We start from the raw sequence: 22,531 nt of genomic DNA on the forward strand, positions 1-22,531 counted from the left end.
GGTTATTATGAGGAATCTTCGTGCCAATGCGATACCGAGGAGACCGAGGCGGATCACACGTGCAGGGGCTCGCCTGTTGTAACGGCGTCGTTGTTTTGGGGCAAGCATTCCAGGAAATAACAAAAGTGCCCTGCTCACTCGGGAAAGGAGTGACTCGTTATCGGGCAATAAGGAAGAAGAAGTAGAGACACACTTGCGGATTGAACATTGTGTTTCTGTTTTGTGTTCCTTGACAAAGGACACGAGAGAGGAGTGATGAAAAGATTATAGGTTGTAGTAGGAGTAGAGCAAATACATGGGTAGTGTCTTTAAGTCTGGTTTTGTTTGACTCGAGCAAACTCAATAAATTGTGTTCTGCGCCTCCCAAATTGTTGTTGCATAAGATCATCACATAAAACATTTCTTAGTCAATTAGTCCTACGCATTACATTTGTCGACTGATCATTTCACATGTTATAATCACATAGCACTTAAAAGAGAAAAGAAAAAAAAAACCTTCTTCTCATTATTTATAATGAGTAAGATAATTGTAAATTTCTTTCTTCTTATTTATGATGAGTGATAGGAAACATGTTGGTGATCAATCACCATCCAAAACTTATCGTCACATGGAGACTACCATGGAAAGAGAAGGTCTTACTCACTCTCCACATGTCCACCCCCGTGGACCACAATCCAAGAGAGGTTATTCGAGCCTATCTATTCTTATTGTTCACATGGAAAAAATACTAAAAAGGGAACGTTGGGGTATAAAAGCTATCCACTTACATTGTACTAAGGGATTCTATTTTAGAGAAAAACTTATACTCCAAAAAGGGTCACAGACTAACTTGAACGTCAGAGGAACCAGATCGAAAAACTTCTCTCGATATAGGTGTTCGTGCAGGTGACGTCTCGAAAGCTCAGAACCATCTCAAAGCCACTCCAGAACCACTTGGGAGTACTCCAAACTCTAGAACCACTTTGGAGTACTCCAAACTCTAGAACCACTTTGGAGCCAAAGCTTCTTCCATATCATTTATATCTAAGTATAAAAGCTCACTTTTAACATTGAGAAAAAGGGTTAATTTGGTAAACCTCTTATAATCTCGGCCTTCGTATATATGACACATTGGGAGCTCGACATTCCTATCTCGGAGATACTTTAAATAGTCTTACGCATATGGGTCCATACCACGCCGGCAAACTAAGGCATCAATGATTTTTTTTCTTAACATTTTGATACTAGGGACCGATATCATAGAAACATTTGCCTACCAACCCCTTTGATAAATACCCAAGCGAGGAGGTCCCGCTCTTGACCCATAGAACTTTCACTCGAGGGGCAACAACCACCCCTTCTACATGTAGACACATTCACCTCAGCGTGAATACTAATACAAAATTGACATCCATTCAATAACTTAGGGGCGACCTCAACTCATTTGCTCATTCTTGTTAAGACATTCCTAAACCTCACCCAAAAGGTGCAAATGTTAATGAGTATGATGTAAGTTATTACTTTGCTCTTGTTCTAATTGACCTAATAAGCGATGCTACTACCTCAACCATAATCAGCAGTTCAATCGACACTGGCACCAATGACCATTGGGGTTCCCCCACTGGATATAATACCAATATATCAAGAGCACTCGAGGCCCATCGAGCCACCGGTCGAGTAAGCACCTTGTTCCCCAACTACAAAATTCAACGGACTACCATGTGACCCTATTCCACCAAAATTCTAAACTCAATCGCTAGATTCGATAAATAAAATTTTGAGAATCCAACTACGATAAATAGACTAACTTTTGAAAGAAATGCAATAAGAATTCCAACAATCCAAAGAGGAAGGGTCAACCAACTCCACCTCAGGTCGATCGTCGTTCACCACTAACATCTAGAGGAGCCAATCTCGACTAACTTTAATCTCCCACCATTAGAAACCTTCAATGAGAACATCGAACGCTAGAGTATATCCGTACTTTCTATGCCCACATGTCATTATATAGTACTTCAGATATCCTGATGGGTCGTGCTTTCCCAACTATGTTAAGAAGCCAAACACGAGAATGGTATAATCATCCGAAGTCACTCTCCATTAGTTCCTTCATTTAGATCAATAGGAAATTTAAACTTCACTTTCTCGGGAATATATGCTCGAAGTCATCAGCGATAACACTTCTCAGACTTAGGTAAGGGGAGGAGGAGATGCTCTCATACTTCGTCACTTGATTCACCAACTAAATCTGAGGTATACAAGATGTTCATCCATCACTTGTCATACGAACTTTCATGATAATACTTAAGTCCTCTTGTCTTTTCTGATCATTGGCAAAGAGGCCATCGATGATGGTACCCGAAGTATTCTAGTGAGCCAATCAAAATCAACTAGAAGATAAGATCGAGGCAATGGTCTCTGGTAAATGTGAAAAGACACACAAAAAGCTAAGACAAGATAAGCTACAATCCCCACTGACCCTAAGGCCACCGTAGTGATGAAGAAGTGAAAGACCCGAATTACCTTGCTCAAGACACGAGTCAACCGCCTTGAATATGATTAGAACTAAAATATTTTTATAGATAAAGGAGAAAAAACTCTTAACATACCCTTAAACGATAAAAACTTTGTTAGCAAAGAAAAAAAGATCCAAATACTACCGCTTCTATTGAGATTACAGCCACAATATGAAATATTATCCGACTTAAAAGAATAGACTAAAGAACACATTGCCAGAGACATCTCAAATGGTTCATCCAAAGGCACCAGGAACCTTCATGTCCATCTCAAGGACTAGCGGAAATATAGATTGAAGTCATCATTAATCAACTTGCCTCGAGAGGAGACAACTCATCAAGTCATAAAGCTTATACCCGAGCTACCATTAAAAAGCACCCATGAATAGGGGATGACTTCAAAATAATCTTTAAGGAGGAATAAATGAATTATTAGATCATGTGGATTAGATCTAATAAGAATACATAAGATATTAATATGTAGAGATCTACTAATCCAAGAGGCTTGGGTAATTTGATAGAGATGTAGTACCAAATAAGGTCAGATTCATATGGGTTAAGTGACAAGAACCTCTATAAATAGGAGGGGCCAAAATATGGTATAGGCTAGTCTCCTCTTGGCTACCCCTCTTATTCTCCGCCCTCTTTTCTCCTCTCCTCCTCAATCGATAGCCCTAGTTTGGGGCATGTGGATAGCAAGAAGGGTCGGCTTCTTCTTGATCATGATGTAGCATTCGTGGTATGTGTGGAGAGGAAGAACGTGCAGTGATTTGAGGAGTATCGTCGCCCATCTACCATATGGTCTATCGCTAGAGATGAGGACAATTGATCTCTTTTATCCTCTCTTACAAATTTAGGATTTTTTAGGGATATATGATCTCTCCAAGTAATATATCTCACGTGATACACGGGATTTTTTAGTTTTATGTTTCTTGGCGTACCAATAATTGATAAGATATTTTTTGAGAAATCTAGGATTTTATTTTTCAGTTTTTTCGCTACATCTGTGATGCTCTGTCTGGAATTTCCAATAGAAACATTTCAAGTTTTAAAAAAGTTTAACATATACCTTAATCCGACTAAGTATGCTTTTGAAATCAGTTCAAAAAAGTTTCTCGAATTTATTGTTCATCAAAGTGGAGTCAATGTAAACCCTGAGAAACTTCAACCCATACTAAAAATACGCCCTCCTTAGTTGATAAGAGAAGTCTAATAGTTAATAGGATGAATAATAATTCTTAGCCAATTCCTATCCCAATCAGATGAAAAATGCCTACCTTTCTTTTAAGCATTAAAGAAGTCAAAAGGTTTTCTATGGACCGAGGAATATCAAAAGACTTTCAAAAATATGAAATACTATCTCGCTCGGTTACCACAACTCTCCTTCTTGGGTGAAACTTTAAGTCTTTTTCTTGCTATCACCAACTCATATGTTAGCTCGGTGTTGGTTCAAGATGACTTAGGAGTTTAAAAGCCTATTTACTATGTTAATCATATCCTAAGTGGGCCCGAAGAATGATACTTCTCTATCGAGAGGCTCGTATTTGTAATGATACTGATAACAATGAAGATCTACACCTATTGTACAAGTGATTATCGACTAACCACTTAGATAAGTTCTTTTTCGATTCAATATCCTAGAATGACTGCTAAGATGGTCAATAGAATGGTTGAGTTCAATATCCAATATATGTTGAGGACTGCAATTAAGACCTAGGTATTAGTCGATTTTATCGTAGTGCTAATTCCCTCATCGGAGGTCAACAGTTACACCCTCTCAGTATGGACATTGTTATGGATAGCTTTGCCACCTTGAAAAAAGATGGTGTTAGACGCATTCTGAATGACCCAAACAAATAGATATACGAACGAGCCCTCCGATTCAAATTTAAGATCTCCAACAATGAAGTAGAATATGAATTACTCCTCTCAAAGCTCAAGCTCACTCAGGAGTTTCAAGTTTAATACTTGATAGTATTCAGTAACTCGTAATTAGTTGTGAGCTAGGTTAAAGGGAGTTATTAGGCCCAAGATACAATCATAGCAAAGTATCTTATTAAGATGCAGAAAATTAGCTCACAATTTCTCCCAACTAAATGTGTTATGGATCTCCCATGAAGAAAATATCAAAGCTAATGCACTCACCAAGCTAACATCCACTCGGGCTCCGAAGGAAAGCAAACATATGGTTGAAACACTATTGATTCGAACTATTGAGAAACATGATGTATCTATGGTCAGGAGGGAATTAAGTTGGATGAATAATATTATATGCTATAAAGGAGATGTGATGCTCCCGAATAACCCTACAGCGACCCAAAAAGATAAGCATCATCAAACATGATATAAAATAATTAACAATCACCTATATTGTAAGTTCTTTGGTCAATCACTCCTTAGATATCTGACATCCTAAGAAGTTAAGAAGGTGCTTACTAAGGTACATGAATGTATTTATGGGAAGCATATTAGTGGACAGACTATAGCTTGCAAAGTGTTTCGAAAAGGATTTTACTAATTGACATTGTGCAAGGATATAATAACCTATGCCTATATAGACCACTGATGTTAAAAGTTTTCTCGGATACAATACCAACCAATAGTCTCTCTAAGCTCGATCGACTGCAAATGACCCTTTGCCTAATGAGAGGTGGATCTCCTCTGACCATTTCCACCAGCCTCGGGCTAACGAAGGTCCCTCATCATGTGAGTAGACTATTTCATAAAATTGATAGAGGCTAAACTACTAGCATCGATCATCGAGAAGCAAATCAAAAAATTTATATAAAAAAATATCATTACTTGTTTTGGAATCCCAAGGACTCTCAACACTAATAATGAGGCATAATTTAACAATATGATATTTAGGAGGTTTTGTCAATCTTACGAGATTTAACTTAGGTTCAGCTCGATAACTCATCCTCAAACCAACGGTCTTATCGAGGTCACCAACCGAGCTATTCTTAATGGGATAAAGAAGTAGGTTGTTAGGGCTAAGGGTACCTAAGTAGATGAGCTACCAAGCATCTTATAGGTCTCTTGGATAACACAAAAGATTGGGTTAGGAGAATCACTACTCAGCTTAGCGTTTAGTATTGAGACTATCCTACCACCAAGATAACCTTCCTAACACCTCAAGTTAAGAACTTTAATAAGAAAACTTTCGAAAAAGGACTTTGAATTAAACTTTACATAATTAGCAAAGTCTAAGCAAAAGCACATATACGACCCTTGAGATATAAAAAGATGATGGTTAAGTTGTATAATCGAAGTGTTCGCCTTTAAGGAGTCGAATTAGGGGACCTAATGCATCTCAAAACTAAGGTTAGTAACCCGATCAGCTCTCGAAAAAAGTTAATGCTAAACTATGAAGGGTCATATCAAATCACTAAGGTCCTTTGAGATGAAACATATCATCTCAGGATAACAAAGATGTGATGATGTCGAGAATATGACACATTGTATATTTAAAAAAGTTTTATCCCTAAGGTTTTTCTCAATATTAAGTCGGGGAAAACTATACATATAACAAATGTCAATCTACATAACCCAAGACACTGATGATGGAGTCTACCTTTAAGATACCATCGTTGCAAATTAAGAAAAAGAAACTTCATTACTTAAGAAAAATTTTATCAGTTCGATCGAGCTTCTACATTCAAAATGAGATCTCAATGTATCAAAATAAAGGATTAAAGTGGCAGATACACATGACACAAACAACAAGTCATGAAGACTAGCCTAATGAAAGATGGCAGCTTAGGCAATGAGTTGAGGCTATTATCAAATGGAACCTTAATTGCTATCGGGGTAAAATACGAGAATCCTAATTCTCGTATTGTTAAATTTGTATGAGAAAAGAGAGATATCCCGACCTAAGGAGACGAAAAAGCAAAAACGTAGAAGATCGATTTATTGATGAATCGACACTAAGACTACGAAAGATGCAAGAATCAACTCACCTTTTAGAAAACTAGGATAAAATAGGAAAGACTTCTAAGGAGGTTTTGGAGGCTCAAATAGAAGAATAGACCTCACATCTAAGATGTATAGGGATTTATATGAAGGAAATCGATTTCTCCCCTTCCATGATTGAAACAAGTGTCATTTTGGGATACTTTCTAAGAGAAGCTAACAAATTACGGACTTCAAATGGGTCAAACAAAGGATTCAAAAAACATCGATTAATGATTTAGAAACATGTCAGATGAATAATTCGAAATGTGCTAAGAAGGACTTGAGAAGTGCAGAAATCTGTCATAACGAAAGTACAAAGTAAAATATATTTAAAGCATATGAGTCGAAAAAATCTGACTCATATAAAGAGAAATTTATTACAATGGAGGCACAGGGAAAATGTTCCTAAGACATAAGTTATAAAAACATGACCTGTGTAAATAGAAATCCATCATTATCTAGGCATAAGATAAAATGTATCTAAAGCACGTAAATAAAAAAAACTTGATCCATTGAAAAGAAATCTACAACGATGGAAGTATAAGACAAAATATGCTCGAGATGCGTGAGTCGAGAAAGCTCGACTCGAGTAAAGAGAAATCCATCATGACGGACGCAGAAAGCCAAAATACGCCTAAGGCATGAGTTAGGATACCCCTAATGTGTCGGATGAACCAAATGCTACACTTCAAGCTCCTCTTAAAAGAGCCTCAAAGCATGCTTTCTGGAGGCAAAGGGGTGAGGGAATAAATGATAGGGGATACATTATCGATTAATCATCCAACACGTTACCGTCACGTAATGCTCAAAGAGCAAAGAGAAGATAAAGCTTCCTTCTCATTATTTATGACAGGAAAGATAATCGTAAGTTTTATTCTCACCATTTATAATGAAAAAAAACAATCATATGCTTTATTCTCATAATTTATGATGATAAGAGCAATCGTAAGCATCTTTCATACATTTTCAATCAGGTACAAAGGCTCACTTTTAATACAGAGAAAAAGGAGGGAACACTCTTATATCTCATTTTGATACCTTTTAAAATCAAGAACAAATGCTCACTTTTAATACAAAGAAAAAGAGGGGAACTTACATCCACACTCTTATATTTTGGGTTATTAACTTGAGCATAAGAGGGATTAGGGTGAGAAATCTCTTCTGACCTTGATCTTCATACAAGTGACATCTCCAAAGCTCGACATTCTCACCTCAAAGACATCTCAACCAGTTTTATACATATGGGTGCAGATCATATTGAACTGACTAAGCCGTGAATGCTATTTTCTCGTAATAATTTACATTCATATCCTCGTCTAACCTTTGACGTTTAGCATATTTTCTTAAAACTTTAGTAACATGTCATCCGCTGTCTATTGCTAATTTAAACTAACAACACAAGTTTTTATTGCAATATCTTTGTCAAACTTAATATATCGGTGAGGGTAAAGGCAAATGTTCATGGAAGATGTTGAAAAATGTACAAAAGAGAACAATAAATATAAATAATATAGAATACAAATAATATAGACATCAACATAATTTATGGTCTTTTGTTGTCGTATATAGATTGCGTGCAAAAAAAATAATGATCTTCTATTATCATCAACTTGGGTTGGACCCACGTAACAATATGATACTGCCAATTTAGTGGTTTTCGAGTTATCGTATCAAAGAATGTAATGTCAGGATATGTTAGCATGCTTCATGTAAAATTCATATCTTCCAAGTTCATGAAGAGACATGACAAAGCCCTATTACACAAAGAAGGATGAGAATGATCAGATTTTGTAGAGAGTAGTAATGAAGAATCTACAAATTCATTATGGAAGACCATCCTGACTTAAGAACATGATGAATGGACACAAAAAATTTTTCTATCAAATTTAATGATTTGACTAATCATACTAAGATGATTTTATCAGATCAAATAGTATTTATTATATATTTATATATATATATATATATATATATATATATATATATATATATATATATATATATATATATATATATATATATATATATATATATCCTGCATGAAGATTTTGATAATGATCAATGGGGAAGGAATAGATAAAACGTCACTATAGCACTGAATTGCGCATTATTGCACACATCAAATGTGAAGTCCCATCACATGACCTGCACCAGCACGATTGGGCACATGAATGACAAACATGTTACGCAACATGACAAATATGCCATAATGAATGACTTGGACCATTCTAATAGAATGACAGCTGATGCCTTGTCATCACCAGCCAAGCCACATGTTGAAGTCTTATTGGAGAGCTTTCTCCCACTACAGATTGCTTAGCTGGCACAGCTCACCGTCCTCACCGAAACCATCTCAAGACGTACTCGATTGATGAAACAGGTTCGGGAGATGAACGAAGAAGGAGAGGCAATAAAATCGTTTTAAAGACATTTACCATTTTCCATGTACTGCACAGCATAAGTCTCAGTAAAGGGGAGAGAGAGAGAGAGATGAATATTGAATACAGAGGAAGAGGAATATTATATGGTCCTAGTTATTGTCTCTGATGCAGGAATCCTTCTCTTCTGCCAACGAGCCCTGCAAATCCAAGCAAGCAAACAAAAGAAACGTAAGTTAAGGAGAAAAGAGTGCAGTAAAGAATATTGATTCGTGCCAGTAACACAGGGAAGGAACAAACAAGACAGGGAAAAGAACTGCACAAGAAACGCAAGCACGCTAAGAAACCGAAACACAAGATCAATATAAGAGAGTCAAAAGTGGAAAAACTCATCACTGAATTATAACAAGCTATCCATTTTGTCTAGATTTAAAGAGGAAAAAATCAAACTTGAAGATGTAATATTTGGAATAAAGAACCGAAAAGGCCAGGAAATAAATGTGCATCGGGTGGAAATCAAGCAGAGCAGCAGTAAATACAACCATTCCTATTCGAAACGGAAACAGAAATCGAAGCTCCATAATAATTCCATTAAGATGTGAAACGCCCGCCAAGATCGCTTCTTTCTTGAGTTCTGTAACTCACCTATTCCGGCCGCCGCTTCGTCTTCCGCCGGGATGCAGTCCGGCGGCTCCTCAAAGGCCGAGACGGCGAGCCGCTTGCGGGCGACGCCGATGTCGAAGAGGATGACGCCCGAGGTCGGGTCGGCGACGACGATCCCCTTGACGGGGAGCCACAAGAAGAGCTCCTCCTGCGACCACCCGACCACCCCGCGGAGCGCGCCGTAGCTGAGGTTGCCCCGCACCTGGCTTTCGAAGTAGGCGAGCCCATCGTCGAAGCGGGCGTAGCAGGGGCGGACGAGGCGGACATCCAGGAGGCCAGAGGAGGAATCATGGGAGAAGGACTCCACAGCATTTGGAAGGAGTCCGCCAGGGAGGCCGTGGTTCTGGAGGAGGTTCTGGATGGAGGTGGCGCCGGACGCCCCGGAGGAGAACGAGAACATGAGGAAGAGAGGGAGAAGGGCAAAGCAGGCTGTCCAAGGCAAAATGACACAGAAAGGTGCGAGCTTTTCCATTGGAGAGAAAGGGAATGAGGTAGACGGATAGAGGGTTTTAAGGGTGGGTTCGGTTTATAGATGGATGGAGAGATTTAGAAGGGGAAGGGGGAATAAATGGGCTTGAAGGTAAGGGAAGGAAGGAGGCTAAGGGATGCCTTGGAATTGCTTAAATACAACTTAAAAAGATTAAAATTGGCATTTTGATGGGTCTAATTGAAATAAATAAATATATATATATATATATATATATATATAATTTGTATCTCAATCAAATAAAATAATGTAAAAGTTATCACATGTATTTGGACTATTTAGCAAGAAACAACTAATCGATGTAACTGTAGAGAAACGTACGACCATCCTTGTAGCCCATACCTGTCAGCAGCTGTCAAAGTTTGCTTATTGCTGCATCTAACCCTTGTTATTATTAGTATAAGATAACCAAGAAACTAATGGCACTTCGGATTGACAAAGGACCAAACAAATGGCTTGAAAGCCACAGGTTCATGTAAACACCCTGTTGTCCGAAACCGATTACCTCAGTCCATAACCTATTATGCCTTCTTACCATTGAGATTAGTCACGAAGAACACAGCCGGTGGTTCTGCCAGTACGGGGATCTTGGACGCAGATCAATGCATCAGGGGAAGACAGTGTGGCAGTGGCAGCCTTGACTTTATATTATTAGCTCTGCAGGAGCTGTAAGGAGTATTTTATCTGCTTCATGCAGATGGACCGAGAAAAATACTGATCTAAAACGCCAGGAAGATCACGATCGAAGGATGCACATGATGGGAGACATTCATGTGTAAAGAATAAACTTTCTTTCCTAATCATCGGGTAGATGAATGATTTTGGCATAGGGAGTTGCCCAGGAAAAGAGGGCATTGTTTGTTCTTGAATTAGGTGACGACTGCATGCTCCAGAAGATACGCTCCTCTGTTTCCTTTCCCTCCATCAGCACATACCATTTCTTACCGATTCAGTGTCTTCTTTGAAGAAAGGTTGATAACATCTGCGAGTAAGTTGCTACTCCTGATCTGAGCACCTACCCAAGAGGTACACTCGAATGGCAATTCCAAGATAACATTGTCTTACTCCATAACCCTTCTTTCTACAGGGAACTATCTAATTTTAAGAAAGTTCATCGTTATCATGACCGCCACTGTCATTTGTTTACTCTTTGGTTGGGAGCTCCAAGCCGCACTCATGTAGGAACAAAACCTTCTTTTTGGCTCGAACTTCCTGGATGATACTGTGCTAGGCATCAATGATTGCGTCCTTCGGTTCTTTAATCCCCTTCACGGGATAGCTTTAATTGATTTGTGTTTGGGGTGTGAAAGAGACGGTGGCATTCTTTTAATCATCCCCTCCTTTCGAGATGACCATCATACGCCTATCTTCTAGGGAGGCTGCAAATGAACACCCCCTGCACATGTTATGCGAAGCTCGATTGGCTGAGGAAATGAGAATGCCCTTAGCTGGGACCACCCTGTTCGTCTTACTCGATCTAACATCAAGACTTGGAGCATGTCTTGCAAGGACCACCGAGATCACTCTCGCTCTCCAAGACAGGGAACGATAGAACTTGCTTGTGCATCAAACAAGATGGCAATGAGTGACTCGCAGGGGAAAGAGAGAAATAGGCATGGTCAAAAATCTTGGTAAGTCAGACTCCAAACTCGGTGAAGTTTAAGAGATAATTTCCGGTTTCAGATGCACCCAGAAATTTCTTTCCGTGTTTTTCGTCCTGGGGGGCCATTAAGCGAGCGCCAGGTCCGACAGTTCCACGAGTACTCACATGCAAGAGAGCACATTGAACGTCTAGGAAAGGGAGCTGGATTCTGATGTGTTCCTCCACCCATCCTTACCTACCGGACAACCCCTACAATGACAGGACGGGGCTCAGCGGAGGCTTCAAGTCATTGCCTTGGCCTGTAGACCAGCCAATACTAGTTGGAAAGACGCATTTGGTCGTGACTGTGGGAGCTGCAACCGCCCTCCCGCATGCAAAGTTCAGATGAAACAAAGTTATGGTGAGGCCGCAGGAAGGTAGATTGGCTGCTCAACAAATGCGGGCCTGGCTGTGCATTGGCAGCGCGAACAGAGGGCTGAGGTATACTGATTCATCTGGTTGGGAGTGGACACTCTACATGAAAATGACAATGAAATGGGGCTATTGAAGGAGCAAAGGAGCATGAATGGTCTGCATGACAGAGGAGACGCATAAATGCAACCTCATGGGTGGGGCAGAGTTGATGGGAGGTCAATGGCATTTATGATGGTAAGACCAAGCTTCCCAGTTTATCGTTTTGCTCTCTGCCGATTAATGTAGCAAGGTTAGACAAGTTCCAGAAAAAGAGGGGAAAACTCGGGCTCAGAGACAAGAAGACATCATCAGGATCACCTACGGGACCTTCAAGCAATAAATCCTCATCAGAATTACCTGGAAAACCGTTCAACTGGGAAAAGAGTGATCCATGCTATGAGTAAGAGCTGAAACTGGAAACATTGTGTGGGAACAGCTGCTCATGCTTTTGTTCAAAGAACCTTCTTCCACTAGATTACAGATAATAATTCCTGGTTATGTCTGGTTAGCTGTCCTATTCTTCGCACGTGCTTTTTTATTTCACAACAGCAACATGACATGATATATAATAGTGGAAGTTAGACGGGAGAACAGAAAAGGTTAACATGCAAATTACCGAACCATTTAGTATACAGTAACAGTAGGGTGGGCTCCACTAGACAATTATGTTTGGGAATATATTTGTATTTTGTAATATATAATTAAAATTTTTGAATGAATGTGCAGTTATGTAATATTTTAATAGCTTGATAAATAATAGATAATTTTTTTAAATATGTATTGACATATGTGTTGTTCGGTAAAATTATATTTCAAAAGTCTATTAATATTATGTGACACCTCTAATATTTTTAATATTTGTTAAAAAAAATAAATATATATTTTTTATTCAAATTGATAAGTAAATTATATATATAATTTTATAAAAAATTTATATGTCCCAATATATAATAAATATAAATGAATGTAAAATAATATTTAAAAATAAATAAACACAAATTTAACTTATAAGTGACATGAATCATGTTGGTTTCTCACTAAATTATATTATCGATCTTTCAATTTTAAATAATATCATATGATATTTTAAAATTTTTAAAAATAATATTAATCTTGTAAATGTAAAAATGCTAATGCTATGGTAGCATTGATTATTTGCTATGCAGCATCAAAATCAAATGTAATTTTTTTAAAAAATATTAAATATACTTTAAAATTTTTAATTTATATTTGAATATATATTTCAAATGTGTTCTGCTTTCTCTTTTCTAAGAGACTTCCACCTCATATAATGATCCAATACCAAACTATTAGGACAATTGGATGAGACCACCCAGCCCAATCTCGGATCCGAATTGCTTATCTTTTCGGGAGCCTATTAAGGCCCAAATCCGAAATCTTGATCTCATGCACGCTTCGAGTGGCGTAGAATGCGCCAAAACCGCCAAACCCGATCCGACACACACAAGCCGCCGCCTGACCCGCTCACCATTTTATCCTCTCCCTCTCCCCCGCACGCCGCACATAAAAATCCACCCACCAGTATGCTCCTCGTCCCTCATCTTTTGCCGCCCGGCGCCGCCCGATTACTGTCGCCTCGCCCCCGCCACTACCTCCACCTCCCTGACCCTGTCACCGTTGCCGCCAGCGCCGCCCCATCTACCTCCTCTGCGGCCGCAGCCACCTACGATTCTGTTCTCGCCTCCCTCAACTCCCGGCGCTACGACTTCTCCCCCCTCCTCGATTTCATCTCATCCCCCTCCGCCTCCGCCCAGGCCCCCGGCGGCGCTGGTAAGGAAAGCGCTCTGCCGACCAGCCTCGACCCGGAAGAGCTCCGTCTCGCCGAGACGTACCGCGCCGTCCCCGCCCACGTGTGGCACACCCTCCTCAAGAACCTCGCCGCCTCCCCCGATACCCTCCCTTCTGCCGCCGCCCTAGTCCCCTGGCTTGAACGCCACCGCCTCTGCTTCTCCTCCGACCTCCTCTACTCCATCCTCATTCACGCCCTCGGCCGTCACCGCCGTCTCCACCACGCCCTTCTTCTCTCTTCTTCCTCCCCCGCGCCCTCTCCCCTAACGCTTAACGCGCTCATCTCCGCCTCGGCACTCAACGGCCGTCCCGGCCTAGCCCTCCAACTCCTCACCCTCCTGCGGCGCCATGGCTTCCTCTCCGACCATCCCAACTACACCCTTATCCTTCAATCCCTCGTCCGGTCACCGGACCCGCCTGACCCCAATCTCCTCGAAACCCTTCTCTTTGATCTTCTTTCCACTTCCCTCGAGCCTGATGCGCGCCTCCTCTCTGACTTTGTTGCCGCATTTGCTCATGCCGGTGACCCTGACCGAGCCCTTTCCCTCGTTTCCGCTGCCCAAGCACAAGGGCTGACCCCAAAGTCATCTGCCGTCGTCGCCCTCCTCTCCGCCCTTGGGGCTGCTGGCCGAGTTCCGGAGGCCGAAGCTGTGTTCTTGGAGTTCCACTCGTCCGGGCTCCAGCCACGCACCCGGGCATACAATGCCCTGCTTAAAGGTTATGTAAAGATTGGAGCTTTAAAGGATGCCGAACTCATTTTTGAAGACATGGAGCGTTGCGGGGTTTCCCCAGATGAGGGCACTTATAGCCTCCTCATTGATGCGTATACCAATGCTGGTCGTTGGGAGAGTGCAAGGATCTTGATCAAAGAGATGGAAGCCAATGACGTTCAACCCAACTCTTATGTGTTCAGTCGGATTCTTGCGAGCCTTCGGGATAAGGGGGACTGGCAGAAATCGTTTGCCATTTTAAGGGAGATGAGGAGTAATGGTGTTCAGCCTGACCGACACTTCTACAACGTGATGATCGACACATTTGGTAAGTATAATTGCCTTCATCATGCGATGGATGTATTTGATAGGATGAGATTAGATGGGATCACGCCGGATGAGATCACATGGAACACACTGATCGATGCACATTGCAAAGCTGGGAGGCATGATAGGGCAATGGAGCTTTTTAAACAGATGCAGCAGAGTGGGTGCATACCATGTACGACAACCTATAACATTATGATTAATTCATTGGGGGAGCAAGAGAAGTGGGAGGAACTGAAGGAAATGTTTGAGAAGATGAAGGGGCAGGGGCTATTGCCAAATGTGGTGACTTACACCACACTTGTGGATGTATATGGCAAATCAGGGAGGTTTAAGGAGGCGATTGAGTTCTTGGAAGCAATGAAAGCTAGTGGAATGAAGCCTTCTCCTACAATGTATCATGCCTTAGTGAATGCTTATGCACAGAGGGTATGCCAGTCTCTCCTTGATTACGTGGCTATGATTTTATTTATTAAATGGGCTACTTATCAGTGAATAATTAAATGGTTTATTTTGTCTTACAAAGATGGAACTAGAGAACGTTTTATTCAAGATAGAATGTGTTATCATGCTACATGGTAAAATATGTACTCTAGTGAGGCTTCCCTATGCTGTTCTACCATGGGCATACTCTTTAATCTTTATTCATAGAGGACCATAATCTTTAAATTTGTAAATTGTAAGATTCTGATTGAATTTATCATGTTTCTGCACCAGAGTAACCTCTTTTTGTAGTTGAAAAGAATGCATATACTCTGTGGAGTAACGTCCTAAATGATGTCTGCTTGTGTGTGTGTATCTTCCTCAGATATGTAGCTTAGCAAAATTTTTTATCACAGCCAAAAAATGCATACCCATATCATTTGAAAGAATAGCTGTACTACTAATAATTTGTTTAAGTTATCTGTTAAAAAATTTTTGATTTAGACAGCTGATATTATCTTTCTTATCCTTTTTCAGGGTCTATCTGAACAAGCTATAAATGCATTCCGAGTCATGAGAGCAGATGGTATAAAACCTACTGTGCTTGTCCTTAATTCTTTAATCAATGCATTTGGTGAGGATCGAAGGGATAATGAAGCTTTTTCTGTCTTACAATATATGAAGGAAAATGTGAGTTCTGAGATGTTTGGTTCTTTTCTAGTTCTTTGCTTTGACTTATATTCACTAGCATATAATTCCCACAAATGTCACTTGTCCTGAACTGAAACATACATATATAATGCTTTCTTTTGTGTTTACTGTTGAAGGATTTGAAGCCAGATGTTGTGACGTATACAACCCTCATGAAGGCATTAGTCCGTGTTGAGAAGTTTGAGAAGGTAATACTTTGCATGATTTTGTTTTTGTAGATAAGTGTACTGCTATGCATAAATGTCCTTTTAAAAACTCACATCAATTTTATCATTTTGCTTTTTCTTTGGTTTTAAATATAAAACTGACTCTATTTTATACATTATCATGATATTGTTTTAGTTCATGATTTTTGAGGATGACAACTTCCATTGGTTGCCGGAGACGATGATTATGGGTAAATGAAAGGGAATTATATATAACAATGTGCACACTAGAAGGAAATTGAAAGAAAGGAAGAAACACTCAACAAAACAATGAAAAGAAGCAAAATTAGAAATATTGTTTTTTTATTTCAAAAGAAATTATTGCACAAAGAATAGGACAGAAAATGACTAATATGAGGTGTCTTTACTATTTTATTTTATGACTTTTAATAATTGAACAATATATTGTTTGTTAGTTTCTTACATTCTGTGCTTTTCTTCTTTGAGTTATTCTAGTTCCAACTTCCAAGGTCATGAAGGAAAAGTCCATCAATAACTATATTAGTGTAGGAATAAAAAATAGACTTACTGCTGGTCACCAAATTACATTGGTTGTTTTGAAGGTACTGAGAACACCATATAGGCCTTTGGAGGAAGTTTTAGTTGATTGAGAAAAATGTGTGGTTTCACATACTTTAATTTTACATCTTGAACGAATCCAACTGTTGCATGCTAAATTTTTTTTTTTTTTTTTTTGTTATTGATGTTAGATCATCTTGCTATATCATGTCATCGGTAGCTTTATGGCATTTGTGTCTTGATATCAAAAGTTTCACAAAGAAAAGTGTCCAGTAATCATATGATGGGTCTGTTATATGATATGATTTAAAAGATTTGATCACTTATTATTTTAAAAGTTATTTCATGTATTAACTATCAACAGGTTCCAGCTGTCTATGAAGAAATGATTTCATCTGGATGCACACCAGATAGGAAAGCTAGAGCAATGTTGCGGTCAGCTCTCCGTTACATGAAACAGGCCCACACTTGGTAGAACAGTCAAACAAATATGGTCACACAGTTCAGTTTGCATGGGTCTTAGCTGCTGTTTTGCATCCTTCAAAACCTATTAAAGGTTTGTGCATGAATCCTTTATGCTCTGTCTATGTTCAGCATTTCATGGATATCATTACTGTGACTTTTGGCTGAATGTGTTTGTTTGTGGCAATTATTGTCCTTGCTGGTTACAAATTGAATACATTGTTACTATGATGAGGAAATATGAATGATTACTGATGCTTGAATGCTTTCTAGGAAATTTATGTGTATGCCTAAGGTGTATATGGCATCCAATTTTATTAGTGTGGACATGATAGTTTAAAAGAGTGTTGTCTCTCACAAAACCTTGCATATCTGTGCTTCCATAGTGTGTAGTTTAAAAGAGATTGTACATTTTTAGAAATCTATGCATGCTACAGATAGCAATGTCTGCGCATGTTTTCTGTATTACAATTACTATAAAACCCAGTTTACTCCAACAGACTTTTGTCTCAGGTTATTTTTGGAGGAACTAACTGTTAGCATTGCCCTATTGTTAGTGCCTACCTGATCAAGAAGATTGCTCTAATATGTGTGGCCTTCATTGCATGACGAGTTGGCATGTCTTGTGAGGGACAATATTTCAGCCAGCATTGCCAGGTATAACTTTCTAATGAGAGACACAATGCCTACCTCTCCCTGATATTCAGGGAAGCCCTAACAGTCATCTCAGAATATAACATGTGAAGATCAGGAATTCCAAGTTTGATGCCTGTGCAGACACATCAAGGATTTCCCTTTCCGATGCTTAGGCATTCTGGCTTGATGTATGACCCGTGCATGTCATTGGCAGAGAAATGTTTTCTGCTTGCTGGACACAATTATACTGATGCCCAGAAATGATGACTTACCGAAGGAAAAGAAGTGGGAAAAATAGAAAAAGAAATCTATTGTGTCATTTGCCAGTCCTTTAGTGGTAGAAGCCTAATGCAAGTGGCAATGCTCCTGGCTTTTACAAATTGGATTATGTCATAACATCAAGGTAGTAATTGAAAACAACCGACATAAACAGTGTATGATTTATGCATATTTTTTAAGTCTTCTTAATAGAACGACCAAGAATGATTGAAGCATGACAAAGGAATAAATTTATGCATTGAAGCCCCGTGCTTAACCCAAAAACTAAACTAAGAGGAAGATCTATATGTATCAGTAAAAAGAACTCAAGTATCAATAAACATATTATCAACTTTACTCCTTTTATGTAGTCTTTTTAAACTGAATTGCATAAATTATTTCTGGACCATATAGATGCTTATTTGAGGCAGTAAGAGAAATGACTGACAAGATAAATTTAGAATAAGTCAAGTAGCAGACATTTTGCATGCTGGTGTAGACAAGCATGGTAGCAATGGCATTTCTGCATTTATGGAAGTATCTCAAATACCTTTTGCGGTTGAGATAATTAGGTTATCCTACATGTGTTCGACTTTCTATCATATGCTTGTCTGCAAATGTCGACACTTTGCCTTGGTATTGGGGATAGTTCTGCCTAAACCTCCAAGTACTTAAGATGAGAATTTTCTGTGGTGCAGTCCTATACTGATTCAGACCTTGTAAAACTCGTCAACATTCAATTATTTCTCTACTGTGTATTTCCATTTTTTTATTCATCAGAGTATTTTAGTCTGTTTTAATCTATTTTTTTACAAGGATTAGCTGAAATAATTAGCACTTCAAATACTGTTTAATGAACATAAATCTCAATTAACTGGAAGCTTTTTGGAAACCACAGAAGAAATTATTTGCTTCAGTTATGCATTAGATATTAATAAGCTTTATCACTTTCATGTATTTTGCTCTATTCGTATCTTGGTCCATGACAAAAATTCTGTTGGATATTGATTGTTCCAATGTCATTCATTCATCTCTGTCTACCTGATAAACTTTCTTTAATGTCAGTAAGAAGCTACGGAAAGACGTTCTCCAGTATGACAAGGGTGCTTGCTTTAAGAGAAAGGCTGATGGTGGCACTGAAAGATCCAAATTTGTTTAATAGTCCGGGCAACTCGATGAAGTAACCTGAAGATGCATATTTGGAAGGTTCGTTTTACAAAATGACCTAACCAATTTTTGTTGCATTGTGTATACCTAAATTCCCACTCTCATTATCAATAAACTCTTAAAGAGTGTACCTTCAAGATCTTGTTAGCAATGATTTCATTTTATAGTTGTCGGACAGTGAGCATCTGTAGATGTTGTTCATGTATTGATAAAACACAGACGAGTGTAAATGATTTAAGAAAACTGCTGATTTAATTGATTCATCATATTTTCAATTTCTTCCTAGTGTGATACATATGCATACAAGCCCATTTGAGATGTGTGACACATAACTTGATAACCTCGTTGCATTGTAAACCGAATAATTAATTCCCAGCTATGGATCTCTTGAGTTCTCTTGGACTGGTATGATATGCTAATATGATGTATGTTTCACAGTACATCACTTGAGCAATGATAGAAAAAGAGTTGCGATGTTGGTGGGTGTACTTTCATGTGTTACAGTGTTGTGTATTGGCAAGTGAACAGGATAGTGTACATCGTGCTACTTGTATCTGTTTGAACTATTAATCCATATAAGATTGGTTTCCATACATGCAAGTTCCTGGAAGGAGCATATTTTTATGATGATTTCTTACGTGCATTCATTTGTGGTACAGTATTACCAACTAGAATGCTGTGGGTAGAAATGCAGTCATTTTTGCAGGCAAACTGAAGTCATCCACTTGATTACTTTCTTCTTGTGTTATTCAAATTCTTGACCTTTCTCCGTTCTTAGTTCATGTGGTCTTGCAGATTAGCAGGTTATTGCAAGACTAAAATACAGTTAAAGAAGCATATTTTGTGTCTCAGTATATTGTTTATTTGTTCCCGAAAGTAAAAGCAGAAAACAGAGTTGATTCAAGAGGGCTTCTGGTACAAGTATGACTTGAGATCACATCCATCTTTCCATGCCTACTCCAAATCATAACTCGGTAAAAGTATGTCTTATCTCTGAATTCTAGTGCAGGACTCCATTCATTTCGACATACTATTAGTGATTCTCGTCTGCTAGTTTCTCTCAATCAAAAGGTGGGTTGAAAGGTATATTATAGAGAGCACCATGAAGCATGTGTTCCTCACGAATGAATCTTCTTGAAAATTTAATGCATGCCTAGGTCCCTCAAGTCAGCTCTTGGAGGTGACATGTAAGAACATGACTGCCAGAAAAACTAAGGCCATCCGTTGGAGTACGGTGTCTCGAAGAGAACTCATCAATTTCCAAAGTGTTCGCGGGATGCCAACCTCAGATGTATAAGATTTTATTGTAGGGATTAGTGATGAAGCCAGGATTCGATCGGACTTTGCTATTAATGGTGGAGAAATTTTTCAGCCAACTTAAATGATGCCTTCGATGGTTAGATGTATAAGATTTGACATGACAACAATACTAAGTAAACTGTAACGATTGTTTAGAGAATTTATTGCTCGAGTTTGAACTTCAAAAAGTTTATTACATCGGCAGACATGTGATGTATCTTAGAGACCCAGTTTGACTGGTTTCAAAAGAAAACAAGGAAACAAAACTTTGAGTGTTGTCATCTGTTACTCATGAACTTGCCACCCTCCAGATCCTAAGTCTCTGGACATCTTACATTGCTAGAAATATAGGCTTACAGCAGAGATGAAGACTCCCTTGGATTCATCTAGTCGTCTTTTGTTGTCTTAGTGTCCCTCAGGACACAATGCTTACAGAATTAGGTTACTTTCTCTGACCAAAAGAATGTTATTAGGCAGGAAGAGCTGCATAATCCATGGAGGAAAAGGTTCTAGTTTGTCAACCCAAACAACAATTTGCTTCCTGATATTTCTCATCTACCTGACTGAAACCTGTAGTTGTTGAATAATGGTGTCAACCAACATGGCTTAATCTTACAGATTAACGCCAGGAGTGGTTCTCGAATTAGAAACCAAGGCCACATTTTGCTGGTATTTCTTGAAGTGGGTGAAGCTTTACATTGAAAATGTGAAGTCTTTCTGGAGCAGTTGACAGATAATTTTTGGGTTGCCATCCAACTAATTCTGTCTCATGCATTTGTAGTGTAGCCACGCCTTTCATTAATCGATGACAACTGTTGTCATACTCGAACACAGCCAACTTAAGGTCAGTTTGATGATCCAACAACTAGTACTGCCTCTTGCATGGATTAGAAAGAAGCATCGGTCATGGTGTAATGTCTTAACTTGGTGATGATGTTATGCAACCTACTACATGTCACAATAATAAATAGAGATTTGGTAGTCTCTGCGTCGAAGATTTGTTTGGTAGTTCTTGGCTTGCATTTTTTTTTCTTATGGTAATATGCGGCGCAAAGTCGTCCCAAGTGTCTCGATCTGAGGACAAAATATTGATCCATTATCTTGTGAAAAATCCTAATCATGAGGTCAAATTGGGGAAAGACTCGACTTAATAAACCATCCTCAACCATCTCAGAATGTTTAGCTATAACAACAATCTTTTCTCTTCCATTATATCAGCGTTCATCCGTCCTAGTTATTATTCCCATGTCAGAATGGTGTTAGAATTCAGGCTCAGCTTTTGCGTCTTCTTCATCGTGCGCCATCAGCGTTTGTTTGCTCATGTATTATGGAGGTCTCGTGAATTACCATCTACATGAAAGAACTAAAATGGCACCCAAAAGGATGTCTTGCTCTTTTCTCTTCTTTTTTCTGCTGATCCATACTTCAGATTCATGAAAGAGAAAAGAGAGATTTCTTGGCATGAGCTCCTGAAGCGGACAATTCAGTGAAAAGAAAGATGGGAAGAATATGCCGCCGGCCGAATGGGTGATCCACTACGGACGCAAGCTTTTACGATTGTCTTCGAGTCATCTGCAAGGAGGATACTGAAAGATTAATCCTTAGTTTTTTGACTTTTGGATTTCATAAGCAAGAAAAGAGTGAACAGTCAATCTCCTATCACCCGTCTCTAAGGGTCAATGACTCAACCAAAGATTCGAGTTATTTGGCATTCTTGAGAGGAGAGACTATTGCTCCTTTTGTACACGACTTGGGAGCTAGCAATATTCCAACTCCAAGGATTTGATATCAGAGCATCTGTCTGCGGAAGTGGAAGGAACTCGAACTCCTTTTGCAGTAGTCAATACAAAAGGTATGGTTATGTTATCCACAGATTAGTTGACATATTGCAATGTGCCCACCTTTCAGTCTACCTAACTGCAAGTAGGTAGACTTTCTCCTCTTCTTCTTCTTCTTCTACTGCTAAT

At 39.1% G+C, this 22,531-nt stretch overlaps 2 protein-coding genes across 3 annotated transcripts; one reads left to right on the top strand and one right to left on the bottom strand.

Annotated features, from left to right (window-relative positions):
* Positions 1–8,859: 8,859 nt before the first annotated feature.
* LOC135650269 (uncharacterized) lies at positions 8,860–10,095 on the bottom strand. The gene is made up of 2 exons (XM_065169549.1): positions 9,477–10,095; positions 8,860–9,031 (listed from the first exon to the last, which is right to left on the bottom strand). The coding sequence occupies exons 1-2, from the start codon at positions 9,964–9,966 to the stop codon at positions 8,988–8,990; spliced, it is 534 nt and encodes a 177-aa protein (XP_065025621.1). The 5' UTR covers positions 9,967–10,095; the 3' UTR covers positions 8,860–8,987.
* A 3,445-nt stretch (positions 10,096–13,540) lies between these two features.
* Positions 13,541–20,840, top strand: LOC103997684 (pentatricopeptide repeat-containing protein CRP1 homolog, chloroplastic). Of its 2 annotated transcripts, none has more exons than XM_065169540.1 (6): positions 13,541–15,312; positions 15,844–15,996; positions 16,134–16,205; positions 17,107–17,298; positions 19,164–19,304; positions 20,061–20,840. In XM_065169540.1, the coding sequence occupies exons 1-4, from the start codon at positions 13,582–13,584 to the stop codon at positions 17,215–17,217; spliced, it is 2,067 nt and encodes a 688-aa protein (XP_065025612.1). In that variant the 5' UTR covers positions 13,541–13,581; the 3' UTR covers positions 17,218–17,298; positions 19,164–19,304; positions 20,061–20,840. The 2 variants fall into 2 exon arrangements, with proteins under 2 accessions (XP_065025612.1, XP_065025613.1); XM_065169541.1 differs by lacking the exon at positions 20,061–20,840 and adding an exon at positions 17,762–17,861 and having other exon boundaries at positions 19,164–19,540.
* Positions 20,841–22,531: the final 1,691 nt, after the last annotated feature.

This window comes from Musa acuminata, chromosome BXJ3-9 (assembly GCF_036884655.1).
Source record: "Musa acuminata AAA Group cultivar baxijiao chromosome BXJ3-9, Cavendish_Baxijiao_AAA, whole genome shotgun sequence".
NCBI lineage: Eukaryota > Viridiplantae > Streptophyta > Magnoliopsida > Zingiberales > Musaceae > Musa > Musa acuminata.